The sequence below is a fragment of the Centroberyx affinis genome, unplaced genomic scaffold, assembly GCF_046629955.1.
Source record: "Centroberyx affinis isolate AG114_WGS23_722 - 3 ecotype Tasmania unplaced genomic scaffold, CSIRO-AGI_Caff_v1 ptg004786l_1, whole genome shotgun sequence".
In the NCBI taxonomy this organism is placed as follows: Eukaryota; Metazoa; Chordata; class Actinopteri; order Beryciformes; family Berycidae; genus Centroberyx; species Centroberyx affinis.
In genome coordinates this window covers 263,707-285,315 of record NW_027282324.1, presented here as the reverse complement: position 1 = coordinate 285,315, position 21,609 = coordinate 263,707, and the positions used below count along the sequence as shown (strand labels likewise).

At 46.1% G+C, this 21,609-nt stretch overlaps 1 protein-coding gene across 1 annotated transcript in view; it reads left to right on the top strand.

The window, feature by feature from the left end:
• The window catches only part of brsk2a (BR serine/threonine kinase 2a), a 69,688-nt gene extending 49,491 nt beyond the window's left edge, over window positions 1–20,197 (top strand). Inside the window, exons 11-22 of the mRNA XM_071545164.1 lie at window positions 815–979; window positions 2,402–2,499; window positions 3,429–3,579; window positions 3,861–3,926; window positions 9,534–9,594; window positions 11,308–11,621; window positions 11,679–12,061; window positions 12,274–12,322; window positions 13,626–13,749; window positions 14,975–15,155; window positions 15,676–15,765; window positions 19,977–20,197. Of these exons, the coding sequence (XP_071401265.1) occupies window positions 815–979; window positions 2,402–2,499; window positions 3,429–3,579; window positions 3,861–3,926; window positions 9,534–9,594; window positions 11,308–11,621; window positions 11,679–12,061; window positions 12,274–12,322; window positions 13,626–13,749; window positions 14,975–15,155; window positions 15,676–15,765; window positions 19,977–20,197 (1,903 nt within the window). The remainder of the gene's footprint in view (window positions 1–814; window positions 980–2,401; window positions 2,500–3,428; window positions 3,580–3,860; window positions 3,927–9,533; window positions 9,595–11,307; window positions 11,622–11,678; window positions 12,062–12,273; window positions 12,323–13,625; window positions 13,750–14,974; window positions 15,156–15,675; window positions 15,766–19,976) is intronic.
• Window positions 20,198–21,609: the final 1,412 nt, after the last annotated feature.

Below are 21,609 nucleotides of genomic sequence, written 5' to 3'. Positions count from 1 at the left end.
GATGTAGTGTGAGTGGATTTGACGAGGAAGTCGCCTGGCTCTCTCTGCATGGCTGGCTGGCCGGCCGGCCAAGTCGCCGGTTGATTGACTGGCTGAACGAATGAATGAATGGCTGTTTGTCTGACAAATGGAGGAGCCTGGTTATGTCAGCAGCAAGGAGATTGCCTAGCCGAGAGGTACAGCTGTCACGTTCGTTTTTAAATCTCAAAGAATATCGCCTTGCCTGTTCTGCTCCCTAGAGACAGAAAAGATCGAGGGAAAGAGAGAGAGAGAGAGAGAGAGAGAGAGAGAGAGAGAGAGAAGACATAACTAGGGGAATAGTGGGAGGGTTGGACAGAAGGAGGGGATGCTGAAGTAACTAAAGAAGTGGGAAAATGAGGAGGGAAGGTAGAGAGAAATAACAAAACCAAACAGAGTGACTCAGATGTCTGTCTGCGTTTTGGTCTGTGGGGTGAGCGCTCTGCCTCACGATGACCCTTGTTCACCTTATGAAGCTTACAAGCAAAATGACTACACCTGGAATAACTGCATGACTATGTGAAAGTTTTCATAATGTGAATCAGGGTCAGAGTGAGGCAAACCTCTTACCAAGGGGCCCAAGAGACAAACAAACACTCAAATGACTCACACTGTATATTCACTAAATCTCTTAATCCACTGCCAGTACACATACTTATGAATCCTATCACCCTTGCCAGTAGAGTAAAATCTGTAATATCTCTGTATTGAATTTTACTTAAAAGTGCTCAAAACTTACTGAAAGTTACTGGGGGCCAAAATGGCTGACAGTGTCCTTACTTCCCTGCATTTCCAGAGGGGGGAAGAACGAGCCGGAGCCGGAGCAGCCGGTGCCCAGGAAGGTGACCATCCGCAGCCTGCCGTCTGCAGACGACATCGACCCCGACGTCCTGGACAGCATGCACTCCCTGGGCTGCTTCAGAGACAAAAACAAACTACTGAAAGACCTGCTCTCTGACGAGTGAGTGGGTAAAAGGGAGGGATGGGGGGGAAAGGAAGAAAGAAATGATGGGATAGAGAGAAAGGAAAGATGCGTTGTAGCTGGATGGACGGGGAGGTGGAAAGGTGAATGAAAAGAAGAGGAGAGATAAATATAATGAAATATAGGATAGAGAAGAAGGTGAAGGGAGGTGTAGGTTGAAATAGGGGTGACATAGGAAAGAAATAAGTAAAAGCAGCTGAAGATAGGGAGAAGAGGGGAGGGCAATGCGTCGGTTAGAATAAAAGGAGAGATAGCAGAGCGATGGGAGGAGGGGTGTGGGGTGTCTGTGTACGCCAGCGGCCTTGGTTTTTCCCCGGCTCTTATGAAATCCTTTGAAGCTGTCACTTTAGATGTCAGAAGCCATAGATCACTTAACTGTTATCACACAGCGCTTACACCGCTTGCCACTGGATATATCCCCCAAACTGATCCTGGTTTGCACCACAAACACGCTCCTGGGTCACATTGTTCTTGTTCTGCTCTGTGTGTTTGTGTGTTGCGTTGCGTTGTTTGTGTGTTTGTTTGTTTGCTCATGTGAATATGCATTTAGAGCCGAGGACTGCCGCCCTGCAATCTGTGTTTCATGACCCCGTTTTGTATCGTAATATGAGCATACAGATGTTTTTTTCTTTTCACTTTTATTCATTTCAACTCATTCTCCTCTCTCCTTTCCCTCTATTTCACATTTGCCCCACCTCCCCCATTTACTACTGAACTAGCATTACTCCATCTCTCTCTCCCCTCTCCCCATTTCTTCCCGTTGCCTCCTGGGAGCATCCAGTAATAGCGCTGGACTGGAGGAAATTCCACTGTCTCTATCTCCCTTCCCCTGGTTCATTTTAGCTGAAGTTGCAGGTCCTTGTCTCTTTCCCCCCCGCTGCTTTCCAATCTGTCTTTATTATGGAGGGCCAATCCCCGGGCTTTTTGCATAGAGGAGATTGAACTAGAGGCTAAAGATATTAGGCTTCCTGTTTTACTGAGAAAGTAAAGGGGGAACTCATAATGTTTTGATTCTTTCATAAACTTGGTAGCAGACTCTTGTATAATGGAGATGGGGCAAATCCTAAAAAAAATCTTTATATGCAGAATATCTTATGATGACTTAATGATCTGTAGAAACGAAACTTTTTTTTAATGAGGGAAGCTATTTAGTAGCTCTTTTACAATGAACCCAAAAAAGATTAAAGGACATTAATCATAGTGAGTTTTTTTCACCATCTTTATGTCTTATGTCGCTTTCAGACATATGCTGGTGCGGGTGTGTGTGCGTGGGTGTGTGTTTGCACACACCTCAGCAATCTAGATTCCATGTATGTTTGTGTAGGGACATGTGTGTTTCAAAATCATGTTATTTCTCTTCCAGATGTCTCAGTAGTCTGTTCTTTTGTCCCCTCTCTGCAGTGACAACCAAGAGAAGATGATCTACTTTCTGCTACTGGACCGTAAGGAGAGGTATCCCAGCCAGGAGGACCAGAACCTGCCGCCACGCAACGAGATTGGTGAGGCACAGACTGAAAGGACAAGCGCAGACAAACAGAAAAGAATGTAACATAACAGAATATGATAGAATAACCAGACAAGAAAAGAGCAGGGCAGAGCAGAACAGAATCAAACCGAATCGCAGTAAACACAGTATGGCACGCAGTATGTCTGAGTAATACCAATATGTGACTGGCGTCTTTTACTTTAAATGGCTTTTCATCTAGTGCATTGAAAGCGCAGCTGTTTACACAGAAAAACAAGCCAATTCAGACAAGAATAAGTGCTATAAGGACGTAACTCATAAATTCTCCTGGTGTCTGCTAGCGTTCTGGGATGTTTTCCCCTCTCGAAAGAAATTGGATCAGCTCCAGCGGCGGTGGATTGGCTCTCCAGTAGAAAAAGCTCTCTGTTTACCGAAAATAGACAAGCTTCTCAATGAAATGTAGTGGTAGAAGTAGAAGGTGTCAATAGGCCAGAGATTTTTTTTCTGAAAAACTGTCTGCACCAGCTGCTTCGCTTTCAGACAGATACTAACTCTCCCATTCATACGCCACAACTTGCCACAGCCTAGGCTTCCACCCACAGAAATCTGAGCATAGAAAGCGGCGCTCTACTTAGACTTCTCCTGGGGTTATTTTCTAACAAGAGCACTACAGTAGGAGGTGAGAGTGTTATGGGCACATGTGTGTGTGCTGTGAGTTACCGTCTTTGTGATAAATAGATTCCCTCTTGAGTAAATGTGATACAGTCGATGCAGTGGCCAATAGTTAAGGTCTGGGAGGGAAGCTTATTCAATATCAGTTTAAATGTCAGTGTGATCAGCGGTAAAGATCACGCAAACACTCCAAATTACACACAATACAGGCAGAAGTTAAGCACATAGAAACAGACAAAAAACGCTAGGTTTATTGGGTTGATTCATCTGTCTGCCCATTCCCCACATCAGACCCTCCCAGGAAGCGGGTGGACTCTCCCATGTTGAACCGTCACGGCAAGAGGAGACCAGAGAGGAAGTCCATGGAGGTCCTCAGTGTCACAGACGGAGGCTCGCCTGTACCGGCCAGGAGGGCCATCGACATGACGCAGCACGGACAGAGGTACGCATGTTCATGTAGAAGTGAAACAGCACTGGTTTGAAATAAGAGATCAACAAAATTATCAAATGAGCAAATAGAGACAGCCATAGCTTTGTGTGTGTGTGTGTGTGTGTGTGTGTGTGTGTGCGTTGTGTGTGTGTGTGTGTGTGCTGAGGATCTCGCAGCAGGTTTTCCAGCAGGTCAGACAGTGAGCCTGGCTCTGGTCTCTGCAGGCTACAGTGTGGACAGACATAAACACACAGAGACTGACTCTGCTTGCTTTGTCTCCTGTCTCACTGTAGTAAATCAGTGTACAGTAAAAGCTTGGATATTCCTGAGGCCAATGCAAAATGCAGCAAAGAAGAAAGGTATTCACTTCCCACTCACTCCGCCCCCCGCCCCCCCACCCCCCCCCCCGCTCCCTCTCTCGCCACCATGCAGCGAGGTGGCAGAGGAAAAGATGCAGCGGTGCTTTTCGTAGAGAGAGCGCTTTGTTTAGACAGTGACATGCAGCATGTGGAGGCTTCACAAAAAAACAGTTTCATCCCATGCAACTAATGCTTGCACTATTTTGCCACAGTTAGAATGGCAATTCCTAAAGTTTAACTTAACTCTTAACTCTCTTAATTATCTTAATTTTCAAACTGAAGAATATTGCACATTTGCATTTCAGAGTCTTAATATCTGCAACTCCCCTTTTCCAGAGTTAGCTCAATTATCTTTTTTTTTTTTTTCATAATCTGAATGCATTGATAATCAGTTTCTCTCACACTGTGCCCCACTTTCTCTGGCGCAGAACATTTCTCTATTTTAAAATCTCCGAGTCAAGCCAAAACCACACCCCCAGAAGGCACAGTGGATTGATTTAAAATCTATTTCCTCATCTTATTTCAAAAACCAATATATCATCACACCACACATTTCCGCTCAGAGCCAGTGACATTTGTGACAGCAGGGAAGATTGAATCTGAGGGGGTGATAACCTGATCTGCCTAATGATAGGCAGATTGGCAGAGTGCTGGGAAAAGCTTTCATAGGTATATGACATAAATGCAGAGGCAGCGGGCATATATATTGATAAAACTATATAGTTATAAAGTTGAATATTCATCCAAATGTCAAATTTATTCATCATTCAACTGTTCACCCTAGTAGTCTGCCAACAACGCAAATTTCAAGAATTTATTTTCCACTTCCTTGGACGACATTTCACTGGGGGAAGCCACTTCAGAAGCCTTTAAATCCATTTCAAGAGCTCCCACCTCTTAACACTCCTGCTTAATTCCTTCAGTCCTCTTGTGCCTCTGAATTTCAGTTTAAGATTCATCTTCTTCTTGTGTTTCATCGCCTCTTCGCCGCTCCCTCATCCCTTCAGGCGATCCAAGTCTTATCTCTTCTTTATTGAAAGGTTGCGTTGGTTTAGAAGCTGCCTCCTCCTGCCCTCCACTGTGACTCATCTGTTACAGTCCAGCCCAGAATCACAAAATAGGCCCATTTATAATGCCTTTATTGAGCGTTGATAATAGCTTCATAAACAGAGTCAACACGGGTTCATATATCACACACAATTGAATGGCGTACCACATAAAGGGTGCTGAAATGAATGCTTTGAACTTAGATTTAAAATGGGACCTTTATGTCCTCTCATATAAATCTCAATAAGAGGGCCTATCTGGCTCCATGGCAGTAGCATACGGAAGAGGTTTGTCTCTGAACTCTATATTTCAGCGGCCACAGTCGGCGAAAAGCTCCCCTGCATCTTTCCTCTGTGCCACTTTAAATCAGTGTTTGTTCTTACCCCTCCACCCCAATCTCTTTCAGGGGCTCCTCCCCTACCCTTTCATTTCATGCCTCTCTCTCTCTCTCTCTCCCCCTCTCTCTCTCCCTCTCTTGGTGTCCCTTGTGTGCAACTGACCTTCAGTCCCGAACCCCCCCTCCCCCCCTCCCCCCCGTTAGTTTGGAATTGCTATGCTAATGTGGAAATGCCGCTAGTTTTTCTCTGTCTGGCTTCTTATCAGCTGGTGGTGGATTGGAGGTGGGGGAGTTCTATACCGCAGCCCTCCATCTCCAAATCAAATCAGATCTCTCGCACGCCATACATCTTTTTCCCCACTGCAATCCATAGCTCTCTCGCGGGTCAGTGGGGAGAAAGATGTTAGTAACAACGTCTCTGTGAATCTGGACTTTTTCTGTGTTTTTGAACTTTTCTTGCCTTTTATCATGTCCTTGTGTAAGCCTTGTTTGATCATGTGCGTGCTTGTGTGTATGTGTGTGTGTGTGTGTGTGTGTGTGTGTGTGCGCGTATAGAGTGGAGATGCACATTGGAAATGCACATACGTAGGAGAATAATGTCCAAAGATTTGAGTTTTCTCTGAACCTAACCTTATCTCTCCCCGACAGCAAACTTTTGTCGACAGCACAGAAGATTCACAGAACTTCAGATCAGAGGGTGTCAGAAAGAGAACTGACTTTGAAACATGTATTTTGACAGGATACATCTCCACTAGCACGAATGTTGGAAGAGAGAGGAAAAGACTTTATCTGAAATTACACAACACCACTGCCTGAACCTCAATCCCTATCCAGCATTTTGCCTCACACGTCTTGCAGAGGTGGCCACAACACTAACAACCGCCCAGCCTGCATTTTCATCAGTTGGCTGGTGATTTGACTGCTCCTGTGAAGTATAATTGAATAGATTTGGGATAAATGCCGCAGTAGCTGTGTTATGCAGATACACACATGGAGCTATCGTCACATGAATGCCTATTTCATTCTTCATATACCCAAAAGTGTCTGAAAAGACATTTAAAGCTAAACTCAAAGCGCAAAAAAAAATACCACAGATTTAATTCTAAATCTTAACAACGTGCCAGGAGAAATGAAGGGAGGTTAATGATATGTAAATGAAATATGGAAAAGTGCTGCAGTGCGAAGAAGAGAATATCAATTGATTTTCTTTTTACAGTTCTGCTCTAGTTGCTTCACGCTGTTTCCACGGGTTGGGTTTTGAGTCGGAGTGGTCTTAATAAGTCAGACTTTGATGCTAATTATTGACTCTGATTTATTTAAGAGGCTCAAATGAGCACAAATAAAGCACCTTTAACATTGATCTCCACAGCAGAAACTGTAGGGATCTTCATGCATTTAGGAATTTGAGGGGCTGAGCTGTGAATATTAATGCACAGAGTCCTCAGGGAGTTCAAGAAAGGAAATTATTTTAAACTGCATGTTGATTTATATGAAGATCTTCTCCGTGTAGAGTAACTCGATTGGCAGGACAGAGTCAGTGGAGAGGAGGAGGGGGAAAGGAAAAATTTAACTTTTTCTACTTCCCTTAAATCATGCTATCAAAGAGCGGCATTGTGTTTTGGCTTTGGCTAGTGTTGACTCCAGGCACCATCCATGTCATTTGGTTTCTGTTTCGTTTTATGTTAGTCCATGCCCTCATCCCAAAACGTCTTGTACTTGTTCCATCCCCCACGGCCCAGTATTAGACCCCCACGGGTGCCTTGGATGGGCCTCAGACACAGCCATTGGTCACACACTGAGGACATGGGGCCCATTCCAAAATAGGCTTATGGGAAAAGTTAACTCAAGGACTAATGAATAATAGAAAGACTAGAATGGCTAGCACACACACACGCACACACACACACACACACACACATGCACACACACACACACACACACACACGCACATGCACACACACATGCACGTGTACAAGCACACATAGATTAAAGCAGACTAGACAAACACAGACAACAACACACACGCAAACACACATAAACACATGCACTTGCCACTGCACATTCAAGCAAATATGCACAGGCACCAACACACACACACACACACACACACAAAGGCTAGCTGGCTCCAGTTTCTCCTCTCCTCCTCGGTTTCCTAACGTGGCCTCTTTGTTTCCATTTGATAGATGACAAATGATTGGCTAGTTGTGTGTGCTGTTCACTATAAATAAAACACTCGTCAACAATAATTCATCGTTCCTCCGAAGCGGAGCTGAGCCTCTGACAGCCCATTACTGTACAGCATAACCATCTGTAACATTAGCTTTATAGAACTCCTGGTCCAACACTAACAGATGCAGAGTGCCTGTAACAATATGCTTGTAATGGCCTGAGGACACTGTGTTTTGGCCATGTTCAGATGAAGTGCAATTGGCTATGTATGCACAGGCGCTGCAGTGAGCAACTGTGGGCATCTCTCAGCGGACCGTAGGACTGAAATGTAAATGATAGCAACTGTCTGGTCAGCTGCTCTCTGAAATAAGGAATCCTAGCCAGCAAGGTCTCAACAACGCCTCCTCGTGTGCATGAGTGTGTGCGCAATAAATACATGCACATACACCCAGAGACAGTGAGTGAAATACAGAAATAGCAAAAGAGTGGGTGTTTCTATTTTTTTCTCTCCCTCTCATGATAGCTGTTAGGGCTGCTTCACTTCTCTTCTATTTTAGTCAACAGTGTTCTGTGTGTGTGTAGAGTAGGATTGCTGCTCTAGTATAACTTCCTCTTTTAGGTCATTGTGAATGAAAAGGTCAGGGGGGAGGCAGATGACTGAGCCCAGATCAGTGTTTCCACTATTAGAAGCTTTTATACATACAGGCCCTGACCCAGGCTCATTGTTTTGACAGTACCACCATCATATCTATGGCAGATAGCTGTAACTGGTGTATTTGGAGCGATGTTTCCATGTGTCCATGTATGGATGTTTCTCAGTGGAGCGATATGGTCCTGTGGGACTGCTCCGGCATCCGGATTGAGCATCAGTCTCAATTCTTCCATCCCTCCCTTATTCCCACATCGCTCCCTACCCTCCTTCATTCCTCCATCCCTCCCTACCCTCCTTCATTCCTCCATCCCTCCCTACCCTCCTTCATTCCTCCATCCCTCCCCACCCTCCTTCATTCCTCCACTCCCTCCCATTTGTGCCGAGGTCACACTGATTGGGGTTGAGGTCCTCCTCTCCAACAGTAAGTAAGTCAAAAACACTAAACAAGGCCTTTGCACTTGGCCCTCTGTCTGTATGATAGTCCTCATCTTTCTATATCTATTTATAGAAAGGTCGGCCATATGTTAACAAACGCATCGACGGTGCAACGGAGAGAGAAAGAGCAGGAGAGAGGGAGGGGGTGATATTAGATTGAATGACAAAGAGGAACAGTGTTGTGACAGTAAGTGAGCAGCTGGTGTTTCCGAGTGTTGACAGGCGCTGTGTTTGTGTTTGTTTGTGTGTGTATGTGTGTGTGTGTGTGTGTGTGTGTGTGTTTGTGTGTGTGTGTGTGTGTGTGCATGTGTGCGTGCGCGCTTGATGGAGACAGATTGTCCTGTGATTGTTCATTTCTGAGCACGGCTCTGCTCGTAGGGGTTATTGACGCCGTCTGTGGGAAAAGAAAAACATGACAAATGGCACTCAGCCAAATGTCCCACTTCATTTCCACCCTCAAGATATTTGCCACTGATCCAGTGAAAAGGCCTAAAAAGTCAACATGTTTCATTTATTAGCAAACTATAGACAGACTGAATGCTAATTTGAATGCTAATCTGTGGAAAGTAGCGTATAGATTTCCAGGCGAATCTGCAGTCAAATCAACATATTTGAAACCGAAGAGTTTGAGTCCTAATTGGTTGGAGTCAATGCTGGTAATGTCTGCTGTCCAGTCAGCGCTGTTGCTGTGTATCCTAGTCTTCTGACCTTCTTTGTGTGAGTAGGTGTTGTGTTTGCAGGGGACTTGATAGTAACCCATGTGCTTGGTGTGATGCTGCCATATGCTATAGCGCTTTCTAATCATGCTTAACGTGTAACCTCCCACTTCTCACCTCTACCTGTGTTCACTGAAACATGTAAAGCATATGTATGTTGATCTCACAAGCTACTTCTGCCTCTATGTGTGCGTGTGTGTGTGTGTGTGTGTGTGTGTGTGTGTGTGCATGGGCGTGTGCATGTGCCACAGGTCGCGGTCTATTAGTGGAGCCTCCTCTGGCCTCTCTACCAGCCCCCTCAGCAGCCCACGGGTAAGTCATGGCACTCCGTACCCCCCTCACACATATACACACACACACTCAAACACACTCTTATCCTCTTGACCCACTTCTCAGGACCCTAGTGTTTTACCTCCAGGCATAACACAGGACACCCATCCGACTGCTGCTGACCCCACCTTATTGGTGTTTCAGTTTATGTCATCAAGAGAAAATAAATGCAATCACTACGCCTATATTGTGGGGGCTGCTGACCTTTAACAAAGCACAACAAATACACCATGAGCGCACAGCGAAAGCAATATCACTGTATCGCTCTCTGCAAATGCAATATTGTTCTGCTGTTCCACTGTATTATTAGTCTGAGATATAGGATCTTTATCAGCCCCTTAAGTTTTAATCCGGAGTTCAGATTTATCTTTGTATTTTCAGGATCCACTGTGATAAGCCAGCTTGCTGTTCATATCCGGTGCTAGAGTAGGCTTTGCATGAGGCGTTATTGTGTCTGTATAGTTTGGATAGTTCTTTTAGCCCCAAGCAAAACATACTGATGGGCACACACAGAGGACATAACATCACCACAGCAAACTTTCTCCTCTCTCAAAGCCCCTTCTCTCTATCCTCTCCGCTTATTATCCCTTTCTCTCTTTCTGTGGCCTGAGCTCCGTGGAAATCCAGCTCAGGGAATGCTTCAGAAAATCCCACTTTTCCTGCTTAGAGCAGGGGAGCTTGTAGTAAACTTTTCCAGCTGACTAATTTGAGAAGGCTCGAGATTAGCCGGGATCCTAAGACGAGCTCCTCACGCCACACAGGTTCTCTCAGCCTGATCTGAAAGGGAAATTGATTTCTCAAACCTACCCAAAGCCTGGATTGTGCTCTCACCAAGTGATTCCATGTGGAGTTATTCGCTCAGATTTGTGTTTGGTGGAAGGGGAGGTGCTTCCAAGGAGGTCTTGAATAGTGTGGGTGATCTTCCAAAATGAAAAGACGGTAAAAAGTACATCCAGTTTCATCAGTCAGTTGTCAGTTTAACGTTGGAACTGCAATTTTACCTTTACAAACAAAACACATTACTGTTGTCTCTCTGGCTTTATAACATCATCAGGCAAGCAGGGCCCCCATACACACAGGACATTTCGCAGCAGAGATATCATAACATCGTCCCTCTTGCCCCCCCCCCCCGTCTTCACAGCTGGCCTAATGTCTCTCACACCTGCCTATCTGTGTCTGCCTGCTTTGTTCTCTGCTAGCACAACCTTTTATGTTTTAGTGGAGTCCATCATTTTATGTCATTTTTGTTAACTGTTTTTTTTTATTGTGTGCAATGCTTGCTGTTCTTTTTTTGGTTCTCATCTAACTTTTGTCTGGTTGTCTTTTGACTTGACTCACCAAGTGGTCTAACTGCATGTATTTTTTTCTTCTTTTGTTTTGTTTTCTTTCTTTTTTGCAATGCCTCCTTCTCTCCTGTGTGTGTGTGTACGCTTCTCACCTGCCTCTGTGTTCCTTGGCTGCCTCTACTTCTGGCTTTGTGGTTGTTTGTTCTGCCACACACTTTCACTCTACTTGTGTGTGTGTGTGTGTGGGTGCATATGTGTGTGCATGTGTGTGTATTTGTGTGTGTGTGTGTGTGTGTGTGTGTGTGTGTGTGCGTGTGTCCCCATGTGCTTGTCTTTGTTTTCATTCCCTCCTCCACCTGCTTTGGCTGTTGCTGTAATGTTGTCCTCATACTGTGTCCCCTAACTCCAGCCTGTCAGAAAGTTCTGCATACCGCCTCAGTCCCCGGACATTATACAGTCCCCTAACACCAGCCCCTGTCCGTCCCCCGAGCCCCTTCCCAACCGCACAGGCCCCCGTATCTCCACCCCCAACTCGCTCACTCCCAACAGTGAGCCTCTCCCGGCAGCTCTCAACAAGACCCAGACTCTCCCCGCCAAGCCCAAAGTCGCCCCCAAGCCCCTGCAGGCCACACGCTCCAACCCGCTCCCCGACAGCAACACGGATCCCTCAGCCGTGGCCAAATCGGAGCCCTCCGCTCCCTGCCAGCTCCCCTCGCAGCCGCCGTCTGCCTCTGTGCCCCCCACCCCCACCTCCCCGTCCTCCCCGTCCTCCGCCCTCAGTGCGCCCCTCCCGGCCAGCCCCCAGGTACGGCGCCACCACTTCGCCGCCAACCCCCAGCTCTCTGTGCCCTTCAGCCCGGCGGTGCCCCTGTCGCCCATCCGGCTGCACCACTTCCACCCCGTGGCGCCTTCTTCGGTCACTGACCACCCGCCCAAATCTATCCCCCTCATACAGGTTACCCCTCACCCCTCCCCTCGAGGCAGCCCCCTCCCCACCCCCAAGGGCACTCCGGTGCACACACCCAAGGAGAGCCCGGCCGGGACCCCCACCCCCACACCGCCCCCCAGCCCCTCCATCGGAGGCATGCCCTGGAGGACGCGCCTCAACTCCATTAAGAACAGCTTCCTGGGCTCGCCACGCTTCCACCGCAGGAAACTCCAAGGTACTGCAACAAGAGACAGGATGCTCCCATTGCTGTCGCCATAAACTATTTTTGATAAACAACTGATAATCTGGCATGTCATGTAAAATGTAGTGAGTAGTATCTGTTCTTTTCACCTCCCCCAAAAAATACGTATCATACCCACCAGTGTGTTTCTGCTCATTCTCTGAGTCTTTGACCTGTGTCTGACCTTTGACCCTGCTTCTTCACAGTTCCCACACAAGAGGAGATGTCCAGTCTCACACCAGAGTCTTCCCCAGAGTGAGTGGATACTGTACTTTCTTAACCTACTTCTCTTAAGTATCAAATGAATCTACTGTATGCTCACTCCAAGTGCAGAACCTCTCAGGTCCCTATCTAGTCAGTCAGTCGGTCAAACAGGCACACTCGTGATCGCGTGATATTTTGGAAAGCATCGCGCCCATGAATGTTTGATTATGTTAGTTCCAGCCTGGTGAGTTCAAGTAACCTCAGGTCTGGTGTGGTTTGGAGAAACAAGGCTGTAGCAAGAATCAGTATAGGCTAGTTACAAGGAAGGGAAGGTAGGCTGGTTGATGTTGCAGAGCTCCCAGGGGCCTGATAGCTCACGGCTGGCCTAGATATGCCTATGCGGTTGGTTGGCTGACTGGCTGGCTTGGCCATTTCCACCTGGTTGGGAAGGACATCCTGGCTGGGAAGGGTTGGAGAATTGGATATGAAAAGGCCCCCTGTTAGATGCAGATGGGCTTGGAGTACAGGCGTACAGTCACACACCAGCCATAACCAGCTTCTTGCCACAGAACAATGGCCTGAACGTCTCAGCAGACATCAACTGGTTGCAAGTTGACAGATAGAACTATGTAAGTCTGTCTTTTCAAAGGGGAAAGCCAGGGAAAGAGCTTATTTCAGAGTCGTTTCTTTCCTGAAGTTTTGCGGTCTTGGAAAATTATCCAGAATTTTAAGAATATTAAATGAAATATTAATATGCCAGGAATTTAAACAGAAGGCCATATGGCTTGTTAGTGGGTGCAGGTACACCTGGGCCGGGGCCAGTAGTGAATTCATCTTTCTCTGCCCCTTCTGGACGTACAGTTCTGTTCACAGAGAAGCTCAATTATCTCTCTCTCTCTCTCTCTCTCTCTCTCGCTCTCTCGCTCTCTCTCTCTCTCTCACACACACACACACACACACACACACACACATGTATAAACACACTTAACGACACCCGGTGGCACAGAAGGTGAAATGTCAGGAAACTTTTCTCCCCTCCACAGTTTTGGCTCATTTCCCTCGGGCCATTGTCCGTTTGCTCTTTTCCATTTTCCAATAGCAGTTTTCCATCTCTCTCTGTCTTCTTCTCTCGCTCCTCTCTCTATCTCTCTCTCTGCATTTCACCCACGTTACATCTTTCTGCATAGCAGCAAAGTTTGCCTCCATCTGCTAATGCACCATAAATCACACCTGGAAGGAGAGAGAAATGGACGAATGGATAGATGGATGGATGGCTCGATGGATGGATTGATGGATGAGTAAACAATGTAAACTTATAGTTGACCATCCATATTTTTCCTGTCTTTCCCCACAGACTTGCCAAAAAATCCTGGTTTGGTAACTTCATCAACCTGGAAAAAGAGGAGCAGATCTTCATTGTCATCAAAGACAAGCCTCTCAGCTCCATCAAGGCAGACATCGTTCATGCCTTTCTCTCCGTACGTACACTTTCACACTTAATTCCTTTCTTTTTCCCCTCCTCTACTCCCCCCTGCCCCTCATCCGCATGTGTCCCCCGCCCCCTGTGTCCCTACTGTTCTCTCTATATCTGGTTATGTGCGTATGCAGCAGTATTGCCCTTGTACCTGCTGCCTGATGCAGGACTTTGCCTAATACAGAAGTGGTGATTGGCTTTGCCGCGAGGCAAGCTCTCTCTGAGTGTTTGCTAACATGCTTCTGATTTATGTAGCCATTCAGTAAACTGCTTGTGTTCAGCTCTTCTATTTTCCCTCTGACTGCAGCTCTCACTTGAGGTCAATAGAAAATCAACACAGAGCACTGATCATTAGCATATAGATGCTTTGCCCTGAATACCTTGTATTGAGCATGTGCGTATGTGTATGTTTGTGCAAATGTGTACGCTTAGGTGTGTAGAGCAAGAAATAGAGAGAGAAATAGATTGTATTGGTTTATGTGTGTGTGTACGTGTGCGTGTGTTTTATAATACTATGGATGTACAAACGTGTACGGGGTGCAGGCAACATCAGGGTTTCTCGCTGAGCGCTGCAGCATCTGTAGCAACAGACATTCAACAGTGGTAGTTGATATTCAGCGTACATAATTGAACAGAACCTATCCTCACCCCAGTTAGATTTAACAAAGTCTAAGTAAATGCAAACTCTGCCACTGCAGGTCAATGTCAAATCTGTTTCCCCATCCCTGGAGGTAGCTATTTTCTCCTCTAGGTTATACTAGCTGGTATTCCAGACAGGAGATTGGCACCTGAATCAGTGGAATTATACCTCTCAGCACACTCACATTAATGGAATGTCAAACCCTCTCCAGCACTTTGGCGAAACGTGACAATTGCAGACCTCACCTGTTCATTGGGCATACAAATTCATTTTGGGGTGGGAGAGTGGGATGTTGTTGGATGACTCAAGATTACATTAGCTTAAGTCTCCCTGGCACGCATGGCTACTCCCTGAGGCATTAATCTCCTTAGAGTTTCATCTGTGCTCCGTGGTATGGAGGGTATTTTAATGAGGGTTTATTCACCTTGTCATTTGCAAGGTGTGGGAGAAAAATTAAACATCAACGCTCCCTATGTTTAATCCCCTTACGCACCTCTTTTTACTATCTATTTTTATCCCTATCGCTGTCTCTTCGTCCCTTTCACCTTTACTGACTCCTTCATTTCTCTTGTTTTTTTTTTCCTCCCAGATCCCCAGCCTCAGCCACAGCGTGATCTCTCAGACCAGTTTCCGGGCAGAGTACAAGTCCACAGCCGGCCCTACTGTCTTCCAGAAGCCGGTCAAATTCCAGGTGGACATCACCTACACAGAGAGCACAGCCGCCACCAAGGAGAACGGCATCTACTCTGTCACCTTCACCCTGCTCTCAGGTGAGGACACACACACACCCAGAGTCTCACATTATGCAAACACATGAACGCACGCATGCACACACACAGAAACACATGCATGCTCTCTCTCTGTCTGTCTCTCTCTCTCTCTCTCTCTCTCTCTCTCTCTGTCACACACACACAGTGCCACACCCACATGTGGGGACACATTGGAGCTGAATGGGGTATAATAGCAGGATGTTTGGAGCCTGCTGTTTTTTTGATATCACTGACCATATACACGGCAGGTGCTCAGCAGGAGCCCTCAGTAGCATTCCTCTCTGGCCTCCATTTATCATCTCCCGCCTTCTCTCCATTCCCTCTCGTCACTTTTCTGTCCTCCCTTCCCTGTCCTCCCCTCTCCTCGCTTCTACTCTTCTTCTCTTCTTGATTCTTCCATCTACGTATTCTCTGCGTACTCTTCTGCCATCCTCCGTCCTCCCGGATGCCACTAATCATGCCGATTTTTCTCTGTCATTTGTGTGTGTTTTTTTCCGCACACGTCTGTGTTTGCGTATAGGACCCAGCCGGCGCTTCAAGCGAGTGGTGGAGACGATTCAGAGCCAGTTGTTAAGCACACATGACCAGCCTGGGGTCCAGCAGCTATCTGGTGAGTAAGACCCCCCCCTCCCCTTCTCCCCTCCCCCCATACCACCACCACCACCTCCATATTTTCCAAAAACCTCTCACCCTTGCCCCTCACCGCTCATCCACCCCCCACCCCCCACCCCCCACACCCCTCAAACACCTCTTTCACTGCTGAAGCTGAGCTAAATCCTCCCTCTCCTTACCCGTGCTTGAAATCCCTGAGCCCTCTCCGCTCCCTGAAACGGCTTCCTCTGCATGCGCCTCGCTGCCAAGAAGGGTAGGAGTTGCTCTCAAGCACCGGCTCCAGGTTCAGATGTTTGTTTTGTTGCCCTGGCGGTGGAGATTTAGAGTAGAGGTAGGGGCAAGCTGATTCTTGATCTGTGCTTTGGGGCAACTTCTACTTCCAAGACTGATCAGCAGCACAGCTTGTCACCATGGCAACACCGGTGCACCACAACGCACTCCCACAATGCACTGCGCAGCCACACCACACCTGACAATCTCTCTGTCTCTCTCTCTCTCTTGCTCTCTGTCTTTCTCTCTGTATGCCTGTGCAATAAGACCCCCTCCCCCCTGCTTTTCTTGGGGCCCGTGTCGCTGCCCCTCGCCCTCTCCGAAGAGACAAGAGTAGATACAGAACCTGTCGCCGAAGACACTGTTCCTGACAAATGACGTCAGAGCGAACAGGTCGCCCAACAGGTCAAATCGTAATCACTGTCCAACCTTTCACCTTTGAACTCGAAGACGTGATTAGCACCTCCTAGTCCAATTCCTTCTTCCCTCTCCTCATGAGCCGCAGGATTTGATACAGAGTCCCTAAACCTATTCTGTCCCACTGGGTTTGCATCCTCTTTTCCCTCAACACACAGTCTGAACAATGAACAGAAAAAGAAGAAAAGAGAAATAGACATCCTCCTCCTCCTCCCCTTCTCCTCTTAGCATGTTCCTCCTTGTGAATCATTGCTCTGTTTGTGTGCATCTCACTCGCCATCCTCTTGACAACAGCTCCACCTGCTGATTAAAAAGAAAAACTATTGGAATTGTAAGATTAAAAGAAATGCAGCATTTTTACTAGGAAGGAGTATGCTGTTTTAATTACGAAAACTACTATGACTGTAAAATGTAGAGGCTGTTATCAGGATGAGTGTGAGATCAGCTTTTCACGTACCAAATTTCATCCCATCCGCATCCCTCTCTCTTGGTGTCTGTGTGTGTGTCTCTTTCTCTCGCTGTCTCTCTGTTTAAACCCATCTCCCATTCATGGCTGACTCAGTCTGTCAGGTTAGAGAACTGATATTTTACTGTCAGAGAGCTTGTTACTATAGTCTTCGGATATGTTGGAAGTGTGAGCTATCTCTATTCTGCGGGTTATATGCAATATCACTCTCTCACTGTTGCTTAGAAAAGAACATGCATCATGGACAGTCATCGAGGTTTGTGTCAGCTTGTGAACAATTTCAGTATCTGCAATCATGACAGCAGTCATGACATTTAACAGTCTGTTATCATAGCTGTGCCTCAGTGAGTCTACTCCTTATTTCTGATTATTTTATAATGTAGAGCTAATTGACTGGTTGAGGGAAGGGTAGATGACTTAACAGCAAAATTAGAATTGATTTGATAAGATGAAATTTTAATGATCCTTGTGGGTCGTTACAGCAGCAGAGAGAAAGATGTAGATAAGAATAGAAGAAATACAGAGCAATTACAACAATAGAACATATTGAGAATATTACAACTGATAAATAATTCAATGTTTCCCATTTGTAAGTTGCTATATCTCCCTTCCATCAGAGCTAACAGAGTTTTTGTCAAAAGGTTAGTGCCAGTCACAGTGCCAAGGTTAATTAGCTTGGTACTAGTAGCTGTGAACTACTAAAAGTAACATTATCTTAAGTTTCTAAATGAATGTATGTCTTTCCTGTATAATCAAAGACTGTTATACTAACCTTGAAACAAGCCATTGTGTGCTAACATATAATTAAAGGCATTGTTAATCTAAATCCTGGGTTTGTACCCCACCCCTTCCTTTCCTATGGCCTTCTAACGCACCTTTAGTGCTACCTGACCACAGGGCCTGTGAACAAAGCCACTGGCAGTAATTAAGAATAGACATGGCTTTGCATACCAATGGGTTGCAAACAAAGGACTTCATCAAGTCTGGTCATTATGTCCTCTAATCACCAATAACAGCAGCATACCTGGGAGAGCTTAGGGAGACAATGGAGGGGTGGAAAAATGTAGGGGGGTTGGAAGGAAGTAGAGGAGAGAGGAGATGGGACTGGGGAAGACAGCAAGAGCCATTCAGTTAGAGGACAGTGGACTGCACTGTTTTTATGACGAGCAAGATCATTAAGTTTCACGAGTATCCTGACATTATTCAGAATGTACTGATTTCGCTGGAAGTGAAGTGAGTAAATGTGGAATTCTTTATGCATAAGAAAGAACGAGGGAACATTAGGGAGAAGTTGGCTGCAGCCATTATCCAGCTGGATAATGGAGGAGTCGAAACCGACTGTGGCACATTCACACATGCGCATGCAAGCACGCGCATGCACACACACACACACACACACACACACACACACATTCCCACTCAGATGAAACCCTTGCCCCATCTCTAGACTACTCCAGGCAGTTTTCAGGCTGGCAGTGTATGTTTATTATCAGGCCAACAGTTGGAATTGAGGCCTTTGAAAGCAAACCAGCCATAAAAGAGATTTTGATAGAATCATTATCCAACAGCTTTTCACTAAGTACTGATAACAGTACTTATTGAAGTACTATTCCAGTCGGTGTGTGTTGTGTGCATCTGTATTGCACCCCTGTCTGTTTTTACTGATGTTGTCGCTGTTCATTTGTTGGCCCACTGGACTCTATCCTACAAATGGTTGTTCTGCCAAGTATTTAGAAACAGTACTTTTAGTGACAGATAGTTCCCAGAGATGTGCTGTGTGGGCACTATTAACAAAAAGAACATTGGCTCTTTATTTGCTCCATTTCTCATGTTTGGTGTCCTTACTACTCCCCCTGCAGCACTGGGACCATTACGGCCCCATAGAAAAAAATGTGTGTATTTAGCTGAAGATCATTTGCATGCATACTGTATGTACACACACACACACACACACACACACACACACATACTCTAAGTGTATTTAGTAGCAGATAGGGAGAAATAAGCTTGTTTTATTTAGCATATCCACTTGTTTTATCCAGAATACTGCATCAAGTTGTGGCAGTATTTATGACTTTATTGTAGCTTATCACAGTTTTGACTTGTGGTGGTGAAATCATGAAGATAGGGACAAGGATGAGTTGGGCTTTTTTCACCTCAAAGAGTGGCGCAATGGCGATGCAATCTCCTGCCGTGTTTGATATCTTCGGCCAAGTTTTACAATTAGCTGAAGTGTAGAAGTGAACTCAAGTGTAGCAACGTGTTGATCAAAAGTTATCTCTTTGCTCCAGGCAGACTGAGTTCAAAGATGACTGTGTTACCATAGCACAGAAGACAGCCTCCATCTTCTGAGCTTTGCCAAGGTTCAAGTTGCCCTTCAATGCTGATCAGTTCTGCAATAACTCCACTAATGGTTAAGTTTGGCAAAGGGGGGAGGGACACTGATCCTTTATCAGTCTTCAAGGGCAACTTCACCTCGGAGCTCCAAGCTCTCTCATTGCTCCACCATCTGTCCTGCTTCTGGCTGGCCAGACCCACTTGGGCACCAAACCACACAGACGCCACGCCACATCTTTCCAGATTACACCGTTTATATATAAAAGTATTCTACTTTAGTTTCGCTTAAGGTTTATAGATGTAATGCTGATCCTTTTATCTTCACACTACTGAGCTCCTTATGATCACAAATGAATCAAACTTTCACAAAAGCGTAGAGTATGATTAATGCCTTCGCTCAGCCCCACTAATTGCTATAATTGCCAGTGGTAGATTGAATGGCTACTTCGTTATCCATCCTCATTGGTTTTGCTGAGACATGCATGCTTTATGGGAGCTCACACATTACATAGTCCTGACCTGACTGTTCCTGCAGCTCTCATCCTCACCTATCCGTTTCTCTTCCTCCTCCCTTTCGCCTCCGCCTCGCTCTGTCTATCTGTAGCCGCGTCTCTCTCCTGTGAACCCCATTGTTCATCACTTTGTTTGTTCTCTCTCTCTCTCTCTCTTTCTTCTCTCTTTCCCCTTTTGTCTTCTTTTCTTCCCGTCTGTGTACCTAGGCAGCCCATTGAGTAACTTCTTTGACGTAATTAAACAACTTTTTTCAGACGAGAAGAACGGACAGGTGCCCTACCCCTCTGGCACGCCCTCCAAGCACTGCCCCTCGCCCATGCACGTCCGGAGGCACGAGCCAGAAACTAATGACACCAAATGCCCCGCTGCGGGCAGAGACAGAGCCAAGCTGTCGGTGGCATCTTTGGGGACACAGGAGGAGTCTTAGAGCGAGACACTCTGTAGTCAAGCCAGCGCTAAAACCCATCCAGTATCACTATCTGCCAGTGGCACCCCGCACAGAGAGAATATTCTATCTGTACATAGCTAGATGTACATAATCATCTATGGACATTTTTTTTTGTATAAAAATGACTTTATATAGATAGAAATATATTAAGAGAATCAAAATGATATTTTACAAACAGCATACTGCACCCACACACGTACACCCACACAGTAAACACACTTACTCCTCTCCCTCCACTCTCCCCATCATTACCCCTTAATGTCCACCATCATCACCACCCTGTATCTCACCCATCTGTACGCCTGTGGCTCTGTTTTTGCTCCCTTGCTGCTAACCTGTGTGATGACCTGACTTGTTTCTGATACCAGGAATTATCCAGAAAACCTATTAAGCCCCTCCTCCTGCTCCCCGCTCCGTTCGCCCTCCCTCGACCGCCCCTCCACCCCCCGAGCGTGCCGAGAGACGGACATTTGTTGACGGAGGACTGCTTTTAGAGGTGCGCAGGGGGGGTTTCCATGGAAACAGACCCTTCACGCAGACTTCTACCTTCACCTCCCTCTGCGCCCCTTCTCCACCTCTGGCAGCCATCACTAGAAGTAGAAGAAAATACCTTTAGTATTCCCTCATCAAAACACACACACACACACATATACACACACAACTCATACCCACACACACACACACACACAAAGACATATCAGCAGCAACAACAACGCACAGTCCCCCAGCCAACCTACCCTTTCCTCTTTTCTCGCCTGCGTGAGCATTCAGCAATTACAAACAAAGCATTTTACAACACTATTCTCATATAAGCTACACAAACAACGCACACATAAGACATAATACATGCATACATGCACAGGTACAGTATGTACAGAAAAACTCTGGGATGTATTAACAAGAACATGAACAAAAAAAAAAAAAGACACAAGGACACACCCGATACACTGACTGATCCAGAGGAGGAGAGAAGGGGGAGGAGTTTTGTGGATAGCCCAAACAGCCGACGCGGACGCTTGCTGGATTGTATTGTTTGCTTTTTAATGTACTTTCTTTGTGAAGAACTGGGTTTAAAATACTAACTGACTTTATTAGACTCAATACTATTGCTGCAAATGGACTGGAATTGTGATTTCAGAGAGGACGGGGGTGAGAGCAGAACAGGGCGTAGGGGGCAGTAGGGGAAATGATACAATAGTATGGGGTTGGGGGGAGGGACGCGGGTGGGTATTTAAAATGAATGATCTATTCTGTTGTACAGACTGATATCATTTCTTATGTAAAAAACAATGAAATGTCTAGTTGTGACACTATGTTTAGATACCATAGGGCCGGGTTGGAAAACCTGCGCCTGCCACATGCTGTTCTTTTAAATTCTTCCCTGTATTTTT